Source organism: Mesocricetus auratus, unplaced genomic scaffold (assembly GCF_017639785.1).
Source record: "Mesocricetus auratus isolate SY011 unplaced genomic scaffold, BCM_Maur_2.0 Super-Scaffold_100038, whole genome shotgun sequence".
Taxonomy (NCBI): domain Eukaryota; kingdom Metazoa; phylum Chordata; class Mammalia; order Rodentia; family Cricetidae; genus Mesocricetus; species Mesocricetus auratus.
Window position 1 is genome coordinate 5,992,712 of NW_024429216.1, and position 20,885 is coordinate 6,013,596.

Sequence of the window (20,885 nt, forward strand, 5' to 3'; positions counted from 1 at the left end):
CAGAGGCGGGGCATCAGCCGCCCACGTGTAAGGGAGGGGTTCTCTGTGATTATCAGGGGTTTCTATGCCACCCTTTGTAGCGTTAGCGCTGGAATCAAGCGCAGAGGATCTACAGGCAGACCTTTTATAGAGATCAGGACGGTACCCACGTTTCTCCCCACTTCAGAAGCCCAATGGATAGGTGTGAGGCCTCTGTAAGGTAAATGAGAGGCAGCCTGCCTGTTTTGCCTCTTGACGCTCTGGCCTGGGGATACGGGGCTGGAACAAACTAGCGTTCTCGGATTGGGTTGGAGTGGTGATGGGTGGGAGGCTAGCCCAGATCAATCCATCCTTCGTCTCATGTTCGGCAAAAACCTCATTCTCGCCAGCTTGGGCAGATACACCACAAGATAGGGTTGTACCCACGTGACGGATAGGCGGAGGATTTGCGAGTCCCATCTATCACGCATGCGTGTAGCACAAGGGTGGGTTAGGACAGAAAGGGTGCTCAGGGGAGAGACTCGGATGTGCAATCCCAGGCTGGTGGGAGGCAGAACGATCACCGCAGCTGACTCTGAGCTCATGGAGCCTCCTCTCTCCCTCCATGCTGCCCCAAGGCTGCCCTTCAGTCTCTGGCCTGGGATCCCTGAAACCATGAAACTAGGTAGGTATGCTGACCTCGAGGATGACTTCATGCATTCCCATGTTTGTCGGTCCCTTTAGTGATGGTGGCTGCAAGACTAGATTGCACTATGTTGAGGAATCTCTTTCAGGGACCATTCCTCCCAAGTTCTGGGGTTGCCTCCATTACCGGTTTAACCTTAGGCAGTATTCCTTGGTATTAAAGTTCCCGAAATCCTGAGCAAGGTGGCATACGCTTTTAATGCCAGCACTCAGGAGGCAGAGGCAGGTGGATCCTTGTTTTTTGAGGCCAGCCTGGTCTACATGATAGTTCTAGGCCAGCCAGCACTACATAGTGAGACTCTGTCTTAAAAATAAAATTCCTATTTTACCTTGAGTTGAGGACTATATGGACCTCTCTGGTGCTAGACTGAGCAGTTCTCCCTATGGCAGCTACAAACTGTTTTTAAATTCCTCTTCCATATTGTCAACTATAATTTCTAGGAGAACTAGAGATAGTTATATTCTGCCTCAAATTTCTCTTGTCTGGATCTCAGTTTATCTCTGCCTCAAAGAGCCTATTACTGTACAAGAATACTAATTACCAGAATACGTTTTTAAAACTAAGGAAAAATGAATACCTGTAATCACATTGCTTAATAATAATAATCTTATTATTGTTATCATTGTTGTTTTTGAGACAGGGTCTCCCTATGTGGCCCTGGCTATCCTGGAACTCACTCTGTAGACCAGGCTGGCCTTGAACTCATAGAGATCTGCCTGCCTCTGCCTCCTGACCTCTGGGATTAGAGGCGTTCAGCACCAGACATGTCTGGCCTCACCATGCTAAATTTAATGATTGAGTTGTTAGTTTGCTCATCCTGCTGGGAGTCATTATTGACACAAAGGACCGCTCCCCTTGTTCCTTTATATACTTTCTTGACTTAGTCTTCATGACATCATCTTAGTTTTTGTTTGTTGTTTTGTTGGGTTTTTTTTCCCCTGACAGTGTCTCTATGTAGTCCTGGAACTGGTTATGTATACCAAGAAGGAGTCAAACTCACAGAGCTCTGCCTCTGCCTCCCAGGTGCTGAGACTGAAGATGTGTGCCGCCATGTCTGGCTTCTTGGTTTGGTTTGGTTTTTTGAGACCCATGATTTGTTCCTTGTCGATTGTGTCCTGCTTCCTTCAGTCCTGTCTGATGATTTGTTCCTTCTCGATTGTGTCCTGCTTCCTTCAGTCCTGTCTGAACTGCCAGTCTTCAATCCTTGTCTTGTCCATTCGCATGCCTTGGTCCTCTCATCCAGTCTTCTAAATCCTTTCTACCCATTATTGTCACATTTACTTTCAGTCCAGATATGCCTGCTGGATTGCAGGCCTGCGGGTTGCATTCTTTCCTAGGCTGCTTAGGCTTTTGTCAACTTGACACAAGCTGGAGCCATCTGGGAAGAGGGAACCTCAACTGAGAAAATGCTTCCATCAAATTAGCCTGTAGGCGAGTCTGTGGGGGAACTTTCGGTATTGATGGTTGATGTTGACAAAAGGGTTTCCTTGTAGAGTTTGCAGGCCATCGTGAAGGGAAGGCAGGCCAGGAACCTGAAGGCAGGGACTGAAGCCGAGGTCAGAGAATAGTGCTGCTTCCTGGCTTGCTCAACCTGCTTCCATAAAAATCCCAAGACCAACTCCCAGAGGTGGCACCTCCCACAATCAATCATTAATCAAGAAAAGGCTCAACAGATTTGCCCACAGGCCAGTCCAATAGAGGCATTTTCTCAGTTGAGTTTCTTCTTCTTCTTCTTCTTCTTCTTCTTCTTCTTCTTCTTCTTCTTCTTCTTCTTCTTCTTCTTCTTCTTCTTCTTCTCCTTCTCCTTCTCCTTCTCCTTCTCCTTCTCCTTCTCCTTCTCCTTCTCCTTCTCCTTCTTCTTCTTCTTCTTCTCCTTCTTCTCCTTCTTCTTCTTCAGATGACAAAGGACTTAATGTCACTCCTCCTTGAAACACATGCCCAGATAGAGGGAAATTCATTTGTGTACTAGATTGATGAGGAGGAGATCAAGATGTGTTTATAGACTTCATGGAGGTCAAAGGTGTTAGAAGCAGAGGACTAAAATGCAGAGTTGGAGAAGTACGGACAGATAACTCCTGAGTGCACAGAGTCTCTCACCGTTCCTGCTGCTGGAGCCATGGGATAGATGGGATCCTCCCATTCATCAGAACTGGGTTAACCTAGTACGACTTAGGGTATTTTCATTTTAATGATGGGGTTTAAATAATATGTATTAGAACTGGAGAGATGGCTCAGTGGTTAAGAGCATTGGTTGCTCTTCCAGAGGTCCTGAGTTCAATCCCAGCAACCACATGATGGCTCACAACCATCTGTAAGGAGATTGGTGCCCTCTTCTGGCCTGCAGGCATACATGCAGACAGAACACTGTATACAAAATAAATATTTAAAAAAGTATATATATATTCGGGGAGCTTGGCATGTAAAAATGCTTGTTGTCAAGCCTAATGACCCAGCTACATAGTGAGATCCTGTCTCAGAAACAACAACAAAACAAAACTCTAAGACATCTGTTATTTTCATCTCGTCATTAGCAAGCAGAACTCCATGCCCCCAAATACTAAGTGGAAAAATGTTCAGTCTTCTAATTATTCTTTGTTAGTTTTGTTTTTGAGGTTACGTTTCTCTATGTAGCCCTGACTGTCCTGGCAACTCCCTATGTAGACCAAGCTGGGTTGAGACTCCCAAGTGCTAGGATTAAAAGTGGTCACCCCCATGCCTGGCCCTCACTCTTCTAATTTTAAATTCCACCTTTCCCCACAACTATCAATAGTTGTCATAGTAACACCGTATCTTTTCATTTCTGTACCGCTAATTTGCTTTCCTCTGTTATTTACCATAAACCATGGGAGGCGAGGAAGGGAGAGGACAGTGGAAGTCTCTTTGGCTTCCTCACCTCTGCACTGGCTTTGGGAAAGATTTCCCGCTCTCAGAGGTGACACTGAAACAACATTTGGGTTAAAGGGACACATCAAAGTTGGTTACAAATGAGAATTTTCTCTTTATTCCATATACAGAAACTGGCTTCTAGAGCTGGGTAGAGAAAAACAACAACAACTTTGACCTTGTTCTACTTCTGTGTGGGCCCTGGAGATAAAGGTCTAGTTTCTGCATTTCTCCATTTGAGAATTAAAACTCTTGACATTTAGCTAGTCCCAAGTCAGGGGGCGTGAACGATGGCATGGGAAGTCAGTCTCAAGTCAGGGAGCGTGAACAATAACATGAGTAGTCAGTCCCTAGTCAGGGGGCGTGAACGATGGCATGGGAAGTCAGTCCCTAGTCAGGGAGCATGAACAATAACATGAGTAGTCAGTCCCTAGTCAGGTCAATCCCAAGTTAGGGATCATGAACGATAACATGAGTAGTCAATCCCAAGTCAGGGAGCGTGAACGATGGCATGGGTAGTCAGTCTCAAGTCAGGGGGCGTGAACGATGGCATGGGGTGCTTTCTTGATGAGGTGAATATCAGCTTGGGGCAGACTCTTCCAGGCAAGTTCAAGGATCCCATACTTGGCAATGCCTCTAGGTCGAATGGTGTGCACATTATTCTGCTCGGGAAGTGAAATCACTTCCTGAAACTCAAGAGGCATTTGTGGGGAATGGGAGCTACCACAAACCAAGCAGTATAACAGCCGCTGCCCGGGCACTAGCTCCACGGCCTTCAGAGTTTCTTTGGAGACGAACTCTTGGGACTGAGGCTCTTTTGCCAGTAGCAGGTCCTGCAGCAGCCTCTGGATTCGGGGGGACTGAAGCTGGTAAAGGTCCATGAGCTGGTCAAACTTTTCCATCCAAGTAGCCATGTCTTTGGCATACCGCTGCTGTAGAACCCGCAAAATATGGTAGAGCGCCACAAACGTCTCCCAGGGAGGTAGTGCTTCTTTTTTTAAGATAGGCTTTTTCTCCAACTTAGGCAGTTTGGGATATCTGCTCTTACCTTTAAGATCCCCAAAGTCCTTTTGAAACAATAGTGCCAAGGTTTGTTTGTTTACGGAAGGAGGGGCACTGGTCAAAATGTCTCTTGTGGTAGGATCCGAAGACCGCATCTCCATGTCTTCAAGAACATTAAGTAACTGCTGCACCCGTGCACTTCTGTATGGCTCTCCTAGAAGATGCCATTGCATAGCCTTTGGGTCTGTAACCCTCTTGGTAGCTAGTGGGGACCCTGGTATGGGGATAGCCGGTTTTTGCCAGCTTTCCTTTTCCTTTCCCTTTATAGGAGGAATCACTTTGTGGTGTTTGGGGCTCATAGATTCCCTGCCAGGTTTTGAAGTTACTGTGCCCTGAGAGTCCACAGTCTGCTTGTGACGGTTCACGATGACCTCAAGTATTGCCACATGCAGCCACTCCAGATCTCCCGTCGAGGTGAGGTCTTTGAGGAGCTGACACAGTCTGTGGAAACTGTCTCTACTAAGTTCTTCTCCTGCTTGCATCTGTCCTAAGACACTATGCAGCCATTCGAAGTCTGACATTCCTCCCACGGGATAGCGTTCCTCTGTCGAGATCTCAGGCAGAGGCGCCTGTGCCTTTGCTTGTCCTGCCAGAGGAGGATGCCGCTGCAAAACCCATTTGGCTTGTGGTGCTTGGGGTTGGAGTTTGCGAGCTTTCACGGCTCTTGTAAGCAACTGAGATGTGAATGGTTTGATGCTGGGTGTCGGTTCATACTCTGAGGTGGCATCCAAAAGGGGTGGGAGCTCTGGTTGGTATTTCTCCAACAATTCCCTCTCTTTATCCATCAGTTTTGTCCTTAGGGTTATCCTGGATGTCTCAAAGGCTGAAGCCTTTTCTTCTGCTTTCGTCACTTCTTGCGGCAATGGCTTCTTCCTTTCCACCTCCTCAGCTACTGGAGTCCGTTTTCCAGGAGGGCTTTTCAGTCCCTCCAGCTTTACAGCAGTCCCTCTGAGCTCAGTGAGTCCTTGTCCAATGGGATGGAGCATTTCCCTTTTTGACAGGATGACCCTCCTCATCATTTCCTGTGCCTTAAGCATTTCTCTTTTTAACAGCACCTCTTTCTTCTTCGCTTCTCCCGATAGGCGTTTCTCCTCTTCCTCTGCACTCACAATTTTCTTCTCCTCCTCGATCGTGCTTTCTTCCATCTCCACCTCTTCCTCCTCGTCCTCTACTTCCTCCTCTTCCTCCTCCTTCTCCTCCTCCTCCTCCTCATACACCCTTCCCATCTCTTCCTCTTCCTCCTCCCCCTTCTCCTCCTCCTCCTCCTCTTTCTCCTTTACCTCCTGTTCCTCCTCCTCTTCTCTCTCCATTTCCTCCTCCATTTCCTCCTCCTCTTTCTCCTCCTCTATCTCCTCCACTTTCTCCTCCCACTCCTCTCCCTCCTCCCCCTCTTCTCCCTCCTCCTCCTCCTGTTCCTCCTCCTCTTCCTCCTCCTCTGCTATCTCCTCGTCTTTCTTCTCCCTCTCCTCTTCCTCCTCCTCTTCCTCTCCCCTCAGCTCCTCCTCCTCTTCCTCTCCCCTCAGCTCCTCCTCCTCTCCTCTTTCTTCCTCAGACAGACTCTCTTTATCTACCTCTACTTCATCTATCAGGGTTTCCATCTCCTTGGTAAAGCTCTCCTTACACTCCACCTGTTCTAACAGATCGTAAAACTTTTCCGTTCCAGGAAGGGGCCCTGACGGTGTCTGTCTCCTCCTCCTCGAGCCTCTAAAGACTCCCTCTTCTCCCTGAAGGTCTTCGCCCTCCTCTGGGAGCTCTACCATATCCAGGACAAGCGAGTGCTCTTCCTCAGCCACTCTCTGCTCTTGGCTTTTCAGTTCTCTCATTTCCTTGGCCAGATGTCTCTGCATCTCAGCGAGTTTCTTCTCATCCCTGATGACTTCCGGTTCTTCTTCGTACGCATCCAGCTCCTTCGCGTCGAGTCTGTCCTCTTCCTTACTTAGCCTGGCCTCCTTCACAGCCAGCGTCCGCTTTATCTTCGTCATCTTTGCCTCTTTCTGGGTCGCCTTCCTTGCTTTGCTGACTAGCCTTTGAAGCACCTTCAAGGATTTTCTTGTTTGTGCTAGATCCCCGGAGACACTCATCTCTTTACCCATTCTCCTGGTCGCTTTGGCTAACTTCCTTTCTTCGTGGACCTGTATCCGCTGCCCTCTGCTAAGCTCCAGCTCCCCTTTGGCGGCGTTCTTCTCCTCAATAGCCAACAGTCTGTCCTCATAGGCCAGAATCTTCTCCTCCAGTGACAGTCGCTTCTTCATTAGGTCTATCTCGTGCTCCGTCATCCTTCGCTTCAGGATGTCCTCTTCAGTCCCTCTCCTGGAGAGCAGCTCTGACTCCTCTGCTAGCCTCACCTTCTCCTCAGCCACCTTCTTCATCTCCTCAGCCAGCGCCACCCCTTCTTCAGCAATCTCAGTCTCCTCTCTGAAAAGATTGCTTTGCAGGATTAGGACCTTAATCTCATCAGCTAACTTAATTTTCTCCTGGGCCAGCTTCCCTTGCTTTTCTGCCAGAATCACACCCGCCTCCTCCAGGTTCCCCTCTGCGTCGGCCAGCTTCTCCCTCTTTGACAGGAGGACCTGCTTCTCCTCCTTCAGCTTGCCCGTTAAGTGAAACAGCTTCTCCCTGTACAGCTCCAGCTTGGGTTTCACATCCCGTAGCTGCTCCTTCGCCTTGAGGACTTTGTCTTCGGAGTCATGGAGAGTGGCTTCCCTTTCCGCCAGTCTCTGCTTTTCCAGAGACAGCATGTACTTCTCCTGGGCCACGGTTTCTTCTTCCTGGGCCAGTCTGACCTTCTTTCCTTCCAGCTCTTTCCTTTTCTGGGTCAGTCTCTCCGTCTCCTGGGCCAGCTTCTCTCTCTTCTCCCTCAGTTTCTCCCTCCTGTCCAGCAGCACCGTGTCCTCCTCGGGAGTCCTGTCTTCCTTCTGGGACAGCTTTCTCTCTTCCTCCATCAGCATGGCCTCATCCTCGGCCAGTATTTTCTCTTCCAGGGACACATTCTCCTCTTGCCAGCTGAGCATCTTCTCCTCCTTGGCCAGCTTCTCCCTCTTCTCGGCCAGTTTCTCGTCTTCCTCGTTGAGCTCGTCCTCTTTCCAAGCCAGCTCCCTGGCGTCCCATTCCAGGCTCCTGGCTTCCTCTTTCAGCTCCTTTTCTTGCAAGTCCAGACTCAGCTCCTTTTGGGTCAGGGTTTCCATTTTCTGGGCCAACACTGCATTTATCTCAGCCACTTTGGCTGCTTTCTTTGCCGTTTTTTCTTCTTCACGAGCCAGTTTCTCCAACTTTCTGGCCAGTTTTCTTTTCTTCTGGGCCAGCCGCTCTGCTTGCTGACTTAGAAATTCCTCTTCCTGGGCCAGACGCTCTTCTTTCTCGCCAAGGGTCATCTCTACGTGGCCCGGCTTCCCATCTGCCGCGGCCCTTCTCACATACTCTTGGACTAGTCTCCTCTCTTCCTTGGCCAGTCTTTTCTCATCCTGGGCTAGCTTCTCCTCTTCTCTCGCTAGCAGCCTGTGCTCCCTGGCTCGTTGTCTTTCGGCTCGGGCTTGTTTCCACTGTGTCCTGGCCTCTCTCCGCGCCTGTCGGAGCTGTCTCTGCTCTCCCGTGAGAGCCTCTTCTGCAATCTCCTCCTCAGACTCCTCCGATTCTTCAGATAATATCTCCCCCATATCCAATTCCGTCTCCGTCTTGGTCTTCGCTATGACGTTTTCCCAGACCTGCTTCCATTCGTCCCATCTCAGCATCTTCTCCTCCGCTTCACCTATTTCCTCACTTGGTGCTGCCTCTCCTTCAGCCTGGAGTTGTTCCAGCTGTTCAAAATGCTTCCGGTCACATTCTTTCTTCCATTCTTCCCAAGATATTGCCCTTCGACCCTGGGCTCTATGCCACTCGTCCCACGCCTTCTTCCACTCTTCCCAACGCAGTCTCCTCTCTTCCCACCCCGGTTTTATTTCTGCTTCAATTGCTTCTCCTTCTCTTTCTTCTTCTCTTTCTCTTTCTTCTCTTTCTCTTTCTTCTTCTCTTTCTCCTTCTCCCCTTTCTTCTCCTTCTCCTCCTTCTTCTTCTTCTCCTTCTTGTTCTTCTCCTTCTCCTTCTTCTTCTTCTTCTTCTTCTCCTTCTTCTTCTTCTTCTTCTCCTTCTTCTTCTTCTTCTTCTCCTTCTTCTTCTTCTCCTTCTCCTCCTCCTCCTTCTCCTCCTCCTTCTTCTTCTGCCATTTCCTCTACTTCTGGAGTCACAGCCAACTCCTCCGTGGAGACTGCCCTCTCTTTGATGCCTTCTTTCATTTTCTCCTGTTTTGCCATCTTCTTAGCTTTCTTCCCCTCCTTCCTGGGCTTTCCCCTTCCTTTGACTACCTCCCCTGGTTCTAAGAAAGCGATTTCTTTCTTTTTGCCCTTTTGGGGAATCATTTCCTCCTCCTCCTTCGTTTCCAGTTCTCTTTCCAGCGTTTCTTCTTCTACTGCCTCTGGCATTTCTTCCTCGGCTGTGGTGACTGTCTCCTCTCCAACTGCTTCTTCAGGAACAAGAACTGATTTTTCCTCTTGCCACTCAATGCTCTCAGCCACATCACTCCCTTCTTTCTCCACCAGCGGGCAGATCTCCATAAAGAGTTCCCAGCTTGGGTGCTTATCCGTCAGTACCTCCTTAGCAGTAGCCAGTAGCTCAAGACCTAGGTCATCCACCATCTGAGTTTGGGAAGCAGCTACCCTCATGTTCACCAGTTGACAGAGATCGTCCCGCCAGTGGGTATCTGCAGTGAGAACCCTACCGGGCGTCCCCCCGACACCCCTCCCTGAGAATCTTGGCCTTCTCCTCCGTGGGGGAGGTTCCACTACATCTACTACGGGAGGCAAGATTTCCTCACCTATAACTACATCTTCAATTTCTTCTTTTTTCTTTTTCTTGGGCTTGCCTTGTTTTGGAGCTTTCTTGTCTCTCCTGTCTGTGATTTTCGACTTTTTTCTCAATTTCATGGCCACAGCAATGTGTTCCTTTAAGATGTCTTTCTCTGAAATTTCAATGTCTCTGGGGCTCTTTAATAGGCTCCCGACTGAAGTCCTGGAATGGGTTGGGACATCCTCGGTCGCTTCGGCTTCAACCTGATAGCTTGTCTCCTCTTGTCTCCGCTGTCTAGCAGCCTCTTTTGCTTTTCTGAGACCTCGCAACAGTTTCCGGGCTGCAGGAAAAATCAAGATATGGAAGTGAGAAAATTGTGGCAGGTGAATGAAACCCTCACTGAAGACCACAGGAAGGCTGGGGTCTGTCTCAATAAAATAAAGTAAATTTTAAAAAAGGTGTATCCCCTAGATTGTGCCTCCTTCCTTATCTGAGGTGGGGCAAGGATTTGAGGTCCTCCAGAATTTGTGTAGATCTTTCCTAGGAGAATTCTTTCTTCTGGCTCAACCTTTCTACTTCGTATGTTAAGACCCTCTCTAGTCCTAACTAGCTTTGCGCTTAGGGACCCAAACATGGGGCCCAATTGCCTCATACATACCTTGCCTTTTACGGGCTGGTCTTTGGCTTTTGCTGGGCTTGACCTCTTCATGAGCTGCCATAGGTAGCAAGGAAATGGGCTTACTAAGCACAGAAGACCCTGGGAGGGCTAAAGAAAAGTCAAGCTTTCTATCTCCTTTGGATAGTGACAGGTTCTCATTTAATCGCTGCTCTACTTGAGAGATGAGGATTTGAATGTCTGTGGGCCGCATCCCAAGAAGATGGTCCAGGGACTCCTCCCCGATCATCTCTTGCCTATGAAAATCAAGGAGAGAACAGACAGTGTTGAATTAGGCTCCAACAGGGACGGGGAGGGAAGAGCTGCTGCAGAGCAAACGGGTTTGACAGAGGGGCAAAGAAGGACTGCATATGACACAGAAGCCAAAATGAGGAGAGAAAACGTTCCTGGGAGCCAAGACAACTGTGATGCGAGGGTGCACTGTACAGGGGGAGCTGCAGATTGGGAGAACAAGAGGGAAGCTGGAACTTCAGGAGGTTAGGAGATGGAGAAGACACGGGGAAGCAAGAGCGGAGCCACCGAGGCCCTCAGAGACGCTCTAGGAATCAAAAGGGAGCATGGAAGAGGAGAAAGACTCATTAGGAGCAGTAAAGAGACAGCAAAAACAAGGGAACACTTGGAGCCGGGAAAAGAGCGTGCGCTGGTGATAGCGAGCAACTCACTGCAGATCCCGGAAAAGGTCTCGTTTCTGCATGAGGTTCAAGAGAGAGCTCTTTGAATGGATCCCAGTGTCAGGCATTAGGCTCATGGCTTTACTCCTCACTCTTTGGTCCTTGTCCATTAATCCCTGGGCCAGAGGCAAAGCAAAGAGGTGAGTGATCATTCCCAGCCGCTTCAGCCCTTCCCAGGCTAGTTCGCGGATAAGTGGGTTGGAATTTGTTGTGTCGTCTAGCAGATGGTGTGCTGTCTCCGAGCGCAGGGCTGGGGACACCTGGTAAGCGGCGAAGATTTGTCCCAATGCACCAATACAGCATTGGTATTTAAGTGGGTTGGCATGGACCATAATGTTGAGGATTGCCTCGATCAGGCTGTTAATGGCTAGTTCGCTCATCTTCTTCCCCAGCCAGCTGCGGTTTGCTGCGTCTGTAAGGACGCTGTAAGTGATGTCCTTAGTTAATCTCCTTTCTAGGAAGCTTTCATCCTCTTTCTCTGAAACGTGCCCCGTTATACTCATAGCTCTTATCTTGCTGTTCCAGAAGAAGAACGGATGCTTCTTTTCCCATTCCAGATCCCGCTGGGGCGAGTGCAGGCTGCACTGTAGGAATATGGGGCTGCCCTCTGGCCAAAGACGGGCACGGATCACTGAGTTGGGGATGTGGCAATCAGGAGCGAGAAGCCATTTCCTCCCTTGACCAAAGTAGCATCGTAATATCTGATAGGGGTTGAGTCCATCCCAGGCAGTCATCTGTAACTGAGGGGGAACCACATAATGAGTTTGGGGTTGCTTTTTCATCACATACAAGGCAGATCCCTCCAAATGATGCTTCCGGTGAGCACTCAGTAACACAGTGCTCCCATCTTCTTCTTCTTCTATGACATGTGGTACTTTATGGTCAAAGGCAATGGCCCGCTTGTTGACAAGGCACACCAGGCCTCTTAGGTCCTGTCTCCGCTGATCTTGGTAGCTATACTTAGGCACAAATATGGTCTCAAAGGAGAAGAAAAAGCTTGGTGCAAAAGGTTTGGGGACTTCTACCATGTCATCTGTTATGCTCATAAGGGCGAGGCGAGAGAGCATGATCGCGGGGAGCAACTCTAAGCAAGATACCAGATAAATACTCTGGTTGAAAGTCACCAGCAGGTCAGCCCGGTCATTTAAAAAGCAGAGTGGGCCAAAGTGCAGTGATGAGTCCAGCATGGCTATAAGTCGACCATGGAAGTCCCAGATGCGCACAGAGCCGTCAGAACCACCTGTGACAAAAAGACTCAAAGGCAAGCAGACATCAAAGGAGGTGATTGTACACTGGTGCAGAGGCAATGTCTCTATGAATCGGGTGCCTTGTTTTGACCCAAAGGACAGAAAATCATGGAACTTCCAGAGCCGTAGGCAGTTGGTGTCTGTAATGGCCCCTACAGCCCTTGGTAAGAGGACTAGGTGTCTTAGGTGACAGCTGCTGAGAATACTAGCCAGGCTCCGCAGTTGTAATCTGGACCCAACGAACACAACTTCTGACAACTGTATGTAGTCGTCAATCCCATAGGAACAAAGCAAAGAGTTTTCTCGGCTGCTCAGAAGCCCTCCGTAGAGTGCTGACAGAGCCAGGACAGCCCCAAAGTGCATGACTTTCTCGATTCTGACGCAGCTGTGCTGCGAAAGCACTCTTACTATTCCACTCTGATGCCCAGAGAATATTAGTCCCTTCAGCCCCCGCCCCAGATTGAAATTCCCATAAGCCAGGCACTGGACGAAGTCCTGAACATCCGGCGAGGTGCACAAGAGATACTTGACTGGGCAAGGGCTGCGGCTGGTGTCGAACACCAGCACCTCCGAGGTGCCCGTGGCCACCATGAGCTCCTCTTTACTGGGATCATAGGCCCAATCCACAGAGCGATCGAGGAGTGAGAAGGGCCAGGTGATAATCAAAAGATCCCCTGTTACAGGAGACACAAAGCGCAACAGGCCATCTTCAGTCGTGCACAGGATCCGGAAACAGTTGTCTTCACAGCGGACTCGGTGCAACTGCTGGGGAGCAGAACCACAGACATTGAAGAGTTTGTAGAAGCAGGGCAGACGGCGCAAGGAGAAAGTATGAGTTGTCTGGCAGAAGAAAGTAGTGGTGTCGATAAACTGGAGTTTGTGGAGCTCCTCGCCAAGTTCGAGTCGCCGGAGCAGGTTCCCTGAAGTAAGATTCCATTCCTTAACTACGCCTTCCTTGCCAGCTGTCAACAAGGTGTGGGCCTCTGACCGGTTCTGTATACCAACCACTACTGAGGAATGGGCCCTGAAGCTGTGGAGGGCCATGCTCCTCCCCAGGCTCCATACGTGGACTTCCCCAGCCTTGTTCCCAGCATAGATGAGTCTCCCATCGAGACTAGTCAGACAGCAGGTGATGGGAGAGCCGACGTTAGTGGTTGTGAACCTCTGGGCCTCTCTCAGGTGGCCATTGTCCTGTCGATCGAGGACTCTTAGCATAGTTTCACACAGCGCAACGAGGCAGCCGTTGGGGCCACTCAGAACAATATTCTGGACCAGTTCGTCCCCAGGCGTGGGAAACATCTGCATCATTTCGAGGCCCTTGCCACTTGGTTCAATGCTCCAGGTGACCACTGCCCCAATGATGCCAGACAGCAGCATCTTTGTTTCTGGATCAAAGCAGAGACAGCTGATATCAAAGCGGCAGGGCACGGTACACATGGATTTAAAGGCCATAAAGTGGTCCCCAAAGAGTCTCAGAGTCAAGTCGACACAGTAGGCCACGATGAGGTGAAAGGAGCCTGTGTGGACTATGGCCTGGATGACCGGCAGTCGCTCGGTCATTGGGAATGTTCTCCTTTCAACCATGTCGTCAGCTTTGCTCTTCATCCACACTACGGCCTGCAAGACAGTGAAGACAGTAGAGGAGAAAAGAAAAGAACCAAATGTCTAGCCAGGCCATCCTCTTTTCTTCCTTCCCCTCCCCTTTCTCTTTCTCCTTTTCTGTTTTCTTTTGGTTTTTTTGTTTTTTCAAGACAGGCTTTCTCTGTGTAGACTTAGCTGTCCTGGAACTCTCTCTGTAGCCCAGGCTGACCTCGAACTCACAGAGATCCGCCTGCCTCTGCCTCCCCAGTGCTAGGATTAAAGGCACCCGCCACCATTGCCTGCTTCTTTTTCCTTCTTCTTGACTTCTTGACAGGGCCTCCTTACGTAGCCCTGGTTGACTTAGAATTCACTGTATGGACCAAGTTGACCCTCCTCCTCCTCCTTCTATTTATTTATTCGTTTATATTTGACAGGGTCTTGCTTTGTAGCCCAGGCTGGCCTTGAACTCATGATCCTCCTAATATGAAAGGAACATCTCAGGTCACTGAGTGCTAGGATGACAGGTGTGTGGCGTCACATCAGGTTACCCTGTCGGTTTGTTTTGCTAAGAGCTATGAGAGGCTAGAATAATGTTTACCTTTAAGGAGTTGGAAAGAGGGTAGAGGAAGGGAGCCTTGAATCCTTTCTCTAACCTCAACTTCCTTTAGGGAAACCATGAATTCTCTACCCAGTGAACAATGTGAACAGGGAAATCCTGAACCTGGGTCTTATTCACTCAAGGGGTGGCTCTTCTTCCTCAGTTGAGAGCCATAAGGGTGTGGCCCTTGGAAGAGCGGAGAATGGGGGAAAGCAGGCTTACCAGTGTTTCTCTTGAGTAGGTCGTCACCCAGGAGAGGGAGGCAAAAAAGTGGGCTTCAATGAAGTAATGGCATATGAGCGGCATCGTCTGGGGATAGCGAGATTCTTTGAACAGTGCCTGGGATCGGTCACTCAGCACAACTACATCACTCTTTGCGTCCCCTGTGGGTTTCTGGGGAGAGATGTGGCATAAACTAATGTTTAGGCACTAACATATTGAGAGAGAGAGAGAGAGAGAGAGAGAGAGGAGAGAGAGAAGAGAGGAGAGAGAGGAGAGAGAGAGGAGAGAGGAGAGAGAGAGGAGAGAGAGGAGAGAGGAGAGAGAGAGCGAGGAGAGAGAGAGAGGAAAGAGAGGAGAGAGAGAGAGAGAGAGAGAGAGAGAGAGAGAGAGAGAGAGAGAGAGAGAGAGAGAGAGAGAGAGAGAGAGAGAATGGGAGGGACAGTTGTGGCACATGCCTTTTATTCTATTTATTCTAGCACTCAGAAGATAGACAGAAGCAGGCGGATCCCTGTGAGTTTGAGGCTAGCCTGGTCTACAGAGCGAGTTCCAGGACAGCCAGGACTGTGCAGAGAAACGGTCTTGAAAAGAAAAAAAAACAGCAAACAACAAAGATTGCAGCATTTCCCCAAATTATACTGAGATGGCGAATCTTGGTTGTCAGCCTCCATCAGATTTGCCCGTGGGCCTGTACAGGCATGTTTTCATTGCAAATTGATGCGTTAGGGCTCAACCCACTGAGGGCAGGTTGGCTGTGTGCAAACACTAACCCAGCAAATCAAAGGGCATAGGTCAGTAAGCAGTGTTCTTCCAGGGGTTTCTGCTTCAGTCACCTCCCTTGAGTCCCTGCTTTGGCTTCCCTTGCTGACGCTTTGTAAAATGAAATAACCCTCCCTTCCCAACTTTCCCTTGGTCAGTGTTCTATCACAGTGACAGAAAGCATACCAGAGCACACGCCCTTTCTCCTCCTGACTCCTGTGCACAGCACATGACACACTTCACAAGCATGTAAGAAGTCCCCCCAACGCAAAATGGAACCACACTTGTGTAGGCTCTAGATGACCAAGTCATATGATACAACTAGTCATACCCAGCTTTTAATATCTCCACACCTAAAAGGTGCATGGATCAGAAAGGACACAACATTTAACAGATTACTCAAACAAGGATATGTCCTTAGAGCCTCATGCAAAAGTCAGCATGGCTCAGAATTATTAAAGGTCAAAACTATACAAATTAGGAGCTGGTAAGATGACTCAATGGTTAAGAGCACTGGTTGCTCTGGCTGAGAGCCTACTTCTGGCTGCCAGCACCCACACTGTAGCTCACGATGGCCTGTAACTTCAGTTCTAGAGGATCCAGTGCCCTCTTCTGTTTTCCATAGGCCCTGAAGGCACATACAGGCAATGCATAACAAAACAAAACTATAAAAATAAATCTTAAAAAAAAACCAATAAACCTGCACAAGCCGGGCGTTGGTGGCGCACGCCTTTGGTCCCAGCACTGGGGAGGCAGAGGCAGGCGGATCTCTGAGTTTGAGGCCAGCTCATCTATTTGCATATGTAGTCACCAGTTGAACAGTTTGAGAAGGATTAGGAGATGTGTCCTGGTTGGAAGAGGTGCTTTCTTAGCTGTGTCTCCAGCATCATGCCTGTCTGTGTCTGTCTGTCTGTCTGTCTGTCCGTCCGTCCGTCCGCCCGCCCGCCCGCCCGTCTGCCTGCCTGCCTGCCTACCTGCCTGCCTGCCTGCTGCTATGCTCTCCACCGTGGTGAAGATGAAGTCACCCTCTAAAACTCCAAGAAAGCTCCCAATTAAATGCTTCCTCTTATAAGGGTTGTCTTGGTTATAGTGTCTCTTCAAAGCAACAGAGCAATGACTAAGACACTCTTCCCTTTCAGAAAATGTCTTTACCCACAGGGTGGTGCTTCTGACAATGCCCCCAAATGTTTATGTCCCACTACCATTATATCTGGAGAGACACTTACTTGGAAATTGGTGCCCCCCTTCTGTTGAGGTGACAACTGTCTTAGTGGTCTGCCTTGCTTTCTTCTTGCTTTCATGGACCATATATGGCTCTTTTTGAAGTGCCAATTACCATAAGGTGGATAGAAATCAACCAATATGTTAATGTCCTAAAAACACATGCCTTACCTTGCTTTTTTTAATGGTTTCATTCACGGAACGTATAAACTCATTCCACTTGGGAACGAGCCTGGTGGTAGACATCACTTGATTTTTCCCCTGGTCCTCCTCAGAATAGTTGTTGCAAACCTGTGGGTATCCAAAAGAGGGGTTCTTTTATGGGTTACTTTTCTAGAAGCTAGGATCCAGAAGGCAAGAACCATGGACCCCTGTTTTGAGTCCTTCCTTACTTTGTTTTTTTGATGCCCTCAGTTGGCTTTGAACTTCCTATACAGCAGAGGACGGCTTCACCTTCCAGTCCTCCTGCTCACCTCCCAAGTGCTGGGATTATAAGCATACTTCATCATGCCTGGTTTACGCAACGCTAGGCTGGAACCCAGGGCTTCATGCATGCAAGGAGGGTACTCTGCCAGGGAGCAGCATCCCTAAGGTGCTTTGCAAGACTGTTGCAAAGATCAAAGAGCGCTCCTGAGAAAGCCCTTGTAAGTACAGCCTGACGCAGCGGACGAGCACAAGTGGCTTTAGACTGCCTTGGGCTTCTATTTCTTCCCTCCTTCCCATTCCCCTTTCCTGCTGTTTGTCCCCAATCCCCTCCTCCCGGGTCTCCTTTTAGTTTTCTTCCCCTTTCCCTTCCCTTCCTACTTGCAGTTGTTCTACAAACATGACTAAGTTTATAGTCTGGCCAGCAGAGGGCAATGAAGGCCTAGTGTCGGCAGCTGAAGGACCACATCTTAGAAATGATTCCCAAAGCAGTGTTTTAGGAACTTGGTAGATTGCCCAGCAGTACTAGCCTTCAGCAATGGTGCACACCTCTAATCCCAGCACTCTGGAGGTAGAGGCAGGCAGATCTCTGAGTTTGAGGTCAGTCTGGTCTACACAATGAATTCAAGGACAGCTAAGGCTCCCAAGGAAAAAGGGGGGGGGGGGAGCAGGAAAGAAGGAATGGCAAATTGTCTTAGTTCAAACCCCAGCCCTTATTGCACTGTAAACTCCTTTGTAAGATCCAATGATAATTTGACTTCTAACCAGCTGAACTGCTGCCCACTAAAGAGGAGGACCATTGGACTAGAAAGCTGTTAGAGCTCCCAGCAGAATTCCCAGCATGTCTAAGCTTCGGTCCTGTGTTTGCACCTGAACTAGCCTGAATCTGAGAGGAAGCAGCAGAAAACAGAAATGTAGAGAGGGTGAGGGTCTGTCTGGGTGAAAGCCTCGTATGAAGATGGAAAAGAGAAAGATGTGTTCAAGACTACCTGTGATTCCAGTTCTTGGGAGGCTGAGGCAGAACGGGATAATGATTGGGTGTTATGTTGTCCTAGGTTAAATTAGAGAGTTCCAGGCCAGCCAGGACTAACACGAGTGACCCCCCTACCCCCACCCCACTGCCCAACTCAAGACTAAGAGCCAATCCATGGTTCTGAATCTATATCATATAAGGAGGTTCTTCCCACCAGCCTGTCATGAGGAAGCTCTCGCCCCCCACACCCACTCAAGAGTAGGCCTGGTACTGGGGTCTGGGATTGGGCGTCAGCCTCAGCATCTTGGCTCTGTCTGCACTCTCAAGTTCATGCATGCTGTCCTGTCTTCCAGGAGGAGCTGGTGTGACCTGCTTCCCGTCCTGCACACCAGTGAACAGCCTGTGGACCAGCCCCGTACCTGCAATGTACCCCATGGAGTCCTCCTCAAATCCCCAGGACCACTGAGATGTCACCTGTGACAAGTTAGCAGTCATTACCATTAGCGCCCGTTGGTTTCAATACACCCATCCAGTCCCACTTCTCAGCAGCGTACAAAGAAGCAGTCACAACTTTTGGGAGAATCATTGCTGGGGTTAGGGTGGGGCAAGTGAGTCTTCACCAAAATTTGTGGTTTTTGTCACTCCTGTCTTGAACTCATTTGTCAGGTGACCCAGAGGAAACCTTTCCCCTAAGCCCTTCCCAACTCCATTCCTAATTTCAGGGTTAATTCCTAAAAACAAGTCTGGAATGAGTTCTGGAGGAATTGGTTCCAATGGTATTGACGATCAACTTGATAACTCAGAAATGATTTCTTAGTAGCACTCAGTCTGTATGAGACAGACTAAGTATTTGCAACTAACATATGTTATTGAGCCCTGTCTATGGGGAAAACAAAACAAAACAAAACTCAAGTCAGTGCTTTTTTCCTTTTTCTTAGGTCAAGTCTCCAGTGTCTAAGAAAAAGCAGGAGGCATGAGAGAATCTGCAGGGGGCACTGTACTCCACCATACCGCACGCCTCTGTGCTCCCTCTGGGCACTCTGGCTTCAAGTGCCTGGAGTCTAACAGATAGGAGATACGGACTTCTTAGCAGCGAAAGGAGGCATCAATAAATAGCCACAAAACTGGTTAACAATGGGACAAAATTGTAGTCATTAAAATTTTTATCTGCAGCCTTTGTTTCAAACTTAAATCCCATTGGCAATATTCATAGTGTCCTTGGTGGTGTGTGTGTGCACACACATATGCATTTGAGCATGTGTGCTCAGGCTAGTCTTGTACTTTGGATTCAAATGGTCCTCCTGCCTCGACCACTTAGGAGTTTGCTGTCGTGCCTGACTTTTGTGATTCAGTTTTAGGAAGGAAGAGTACAATGTACTATGAGTATATATATAACAAGAAGTAGCAACCCAAAAGGCGGGTGACATGTGTTCCTAATTTGAGATAGGACCCTGAATGGATTAAAAGGCCTTGCCTTCCAGGCAGGTTTCACATTTGGGGACAGGAGTGTAGGAAGTCCAGCTGGGATCAGAGGGGCCTAGTTGATGGCAAGACCAGAGAGGCCACCTTGGCTGTTCTTTGTTCTTTCAGTGGCTTTACTGAGCGCTACTGTGGCAGACTCAAAGGGCCAGAATGCGCTCAACTTTCGTTATGGCAGACAAGCACACATTAATACAGCGGGCTAGCTTCCAGGGAATAGAAGAGATAGCTTGGATCCCTGGGAATAACAGGGCCCAGCACAAAGTGACAAAGCACTAAAATGGGTGTACTCCCAACAAAGGGAGCCAACAGTGGCAACTAAAACAGTGGCGTTTTATTAATGCTCCTAATACTACTTTGAAAAACGGTGTGTGTGCTTGTGTGGTGGTGGAGTCCTATGGACATGAAAGCAGGTGCTCTCTCTGGGAGGAGGCTGGAAGAGGTGGTCGGGTCCCCAGGAACTTGAGGGAAACTCATCTTCTCAAAGGATGTATGTGCTCCTAACCTCTGAGCCATCTTCCTAGGCCCTAGTTAATTCTTAGGATGGTACTAGGACTTAGCTATTTAGCTATTATTCTCCCTTAATTAACTTTTTTGTTGTTGATGTTTTCGAGACATGGTTTCTCTGTGTAGCCCTGGCTGTTCCGGAACTCACTTTGTAGACCAGGCTGGCCTTGAACTCACAAAGATCTGCCCACTTCTACCTTCCGAGTGCTGGGATTAAAGGCAGGCACCACCACCGCCTGGATCCTTAGTTAACTTTAAAAAACGAACATGGAAAAATACTGGAATTCTAAGGGTCATATAAACAAAATAAAGTCAATGTTTCACACTTGGACACCCAGTAATGTCCTGCCTGTATCTTTCTAATGGTGTTCTGCACATACACAAGTATAATACACATTTTCCTACGTACATGCTGTATATAGTATACATACATTCTCACTCTATCTAGAGATTAGCTCATATTAATATAGAGCTATACTTCATTTTGCAACAGTTGTCAGATGCAGGGTATATAACCCATCATTTACTCAGATTTCCATTAATGGACATTGATCCTGTGGGGGGGTCTCATGTAGCCTAGGCTAGCCTCAACCTTGCAATGTAGTCAAGAAATTCCCGATCCCCCTGCCTCTACTCCCCAAGTGCTAAAATTACAGACCCTCTACCACTGAATTTGGTTTGTTAACAGACATTGGGCAGTTTCCAACCTTTTGTTACAACAATCCATGCCACAAATGACTTTCTTAATGTCTCATATTTTAATTAACTTAAATGGTAAAACTGAAACAACAAACATATTTACAATCAAATAACATTTTAATGTATCAAGGCTCATTATTAAAATTCATCTTGATTGTTGTATGTAACATTTATTTTATTTAACTATTTATGTGAACCAGCAGGTTTAGTTAGAGTTACTTACAAGAGCAAGGTTGAGGGTTTATTTACATGGGCATGAGGAACTTACCATTAGTCATATCACTGAAGAAAATGTCTCTACCCCAGTAACCACTAACTGCCTATAGTCTCAGGGAAAGTAGGCTTCAGGATATATATATATATATATATACACCCCCCCCATCCTAACTCTGTAGCCTGGGATGG

General features: G+C 48.4%; 1 protein-coding gene and 1 long non-coding RNA gene across 2 annotated transcripts; one reads left to right on the plus strand and one right to left on the minus strand.

Annotated features, from left to right (window-relative positions):
• The first annotated feature begins 48 nt into the window (after positions 1-48).
• On the plus strand, positions 49-18,962 carry LOC121135581. Its single transcript, XR_005872684.1, has 3 exons — positions 49-199; positions 18,149-18,278; positions 18,734-18,962. It is a non-coding gene; the product is annotated as an uncharacterized LOC121135581 (long non-coding RNA).
• Positions 3,643-16,645, minus strand: Wdr87 (WD repeat domain 87). Its single transcript, XM_013125336.2, has 8 exons — positions 16,571-16,645; positions 14,423-14,593; positions 10,766-13,638; positions 10,086-10,339; positions 8,837-9,767; positions 6,181-8,629; positions 5,761-6,063; positions 3,643-5,706 (listed from the first exon to the last, which is right to left on the minus strand). The coding sequence occupies exons 1-8, from the start codon at positions 16,643-16,645 to the stop codon at positions 4,078-4,080; spliced, it is 8,685 nt and encodes a 2,894-aa protein (XP_012980790.2). The 3' UTR covers positions 3,643-4,077.
• Positions 18,963-20,885: the final 1,923 nt, after the last annotated feature.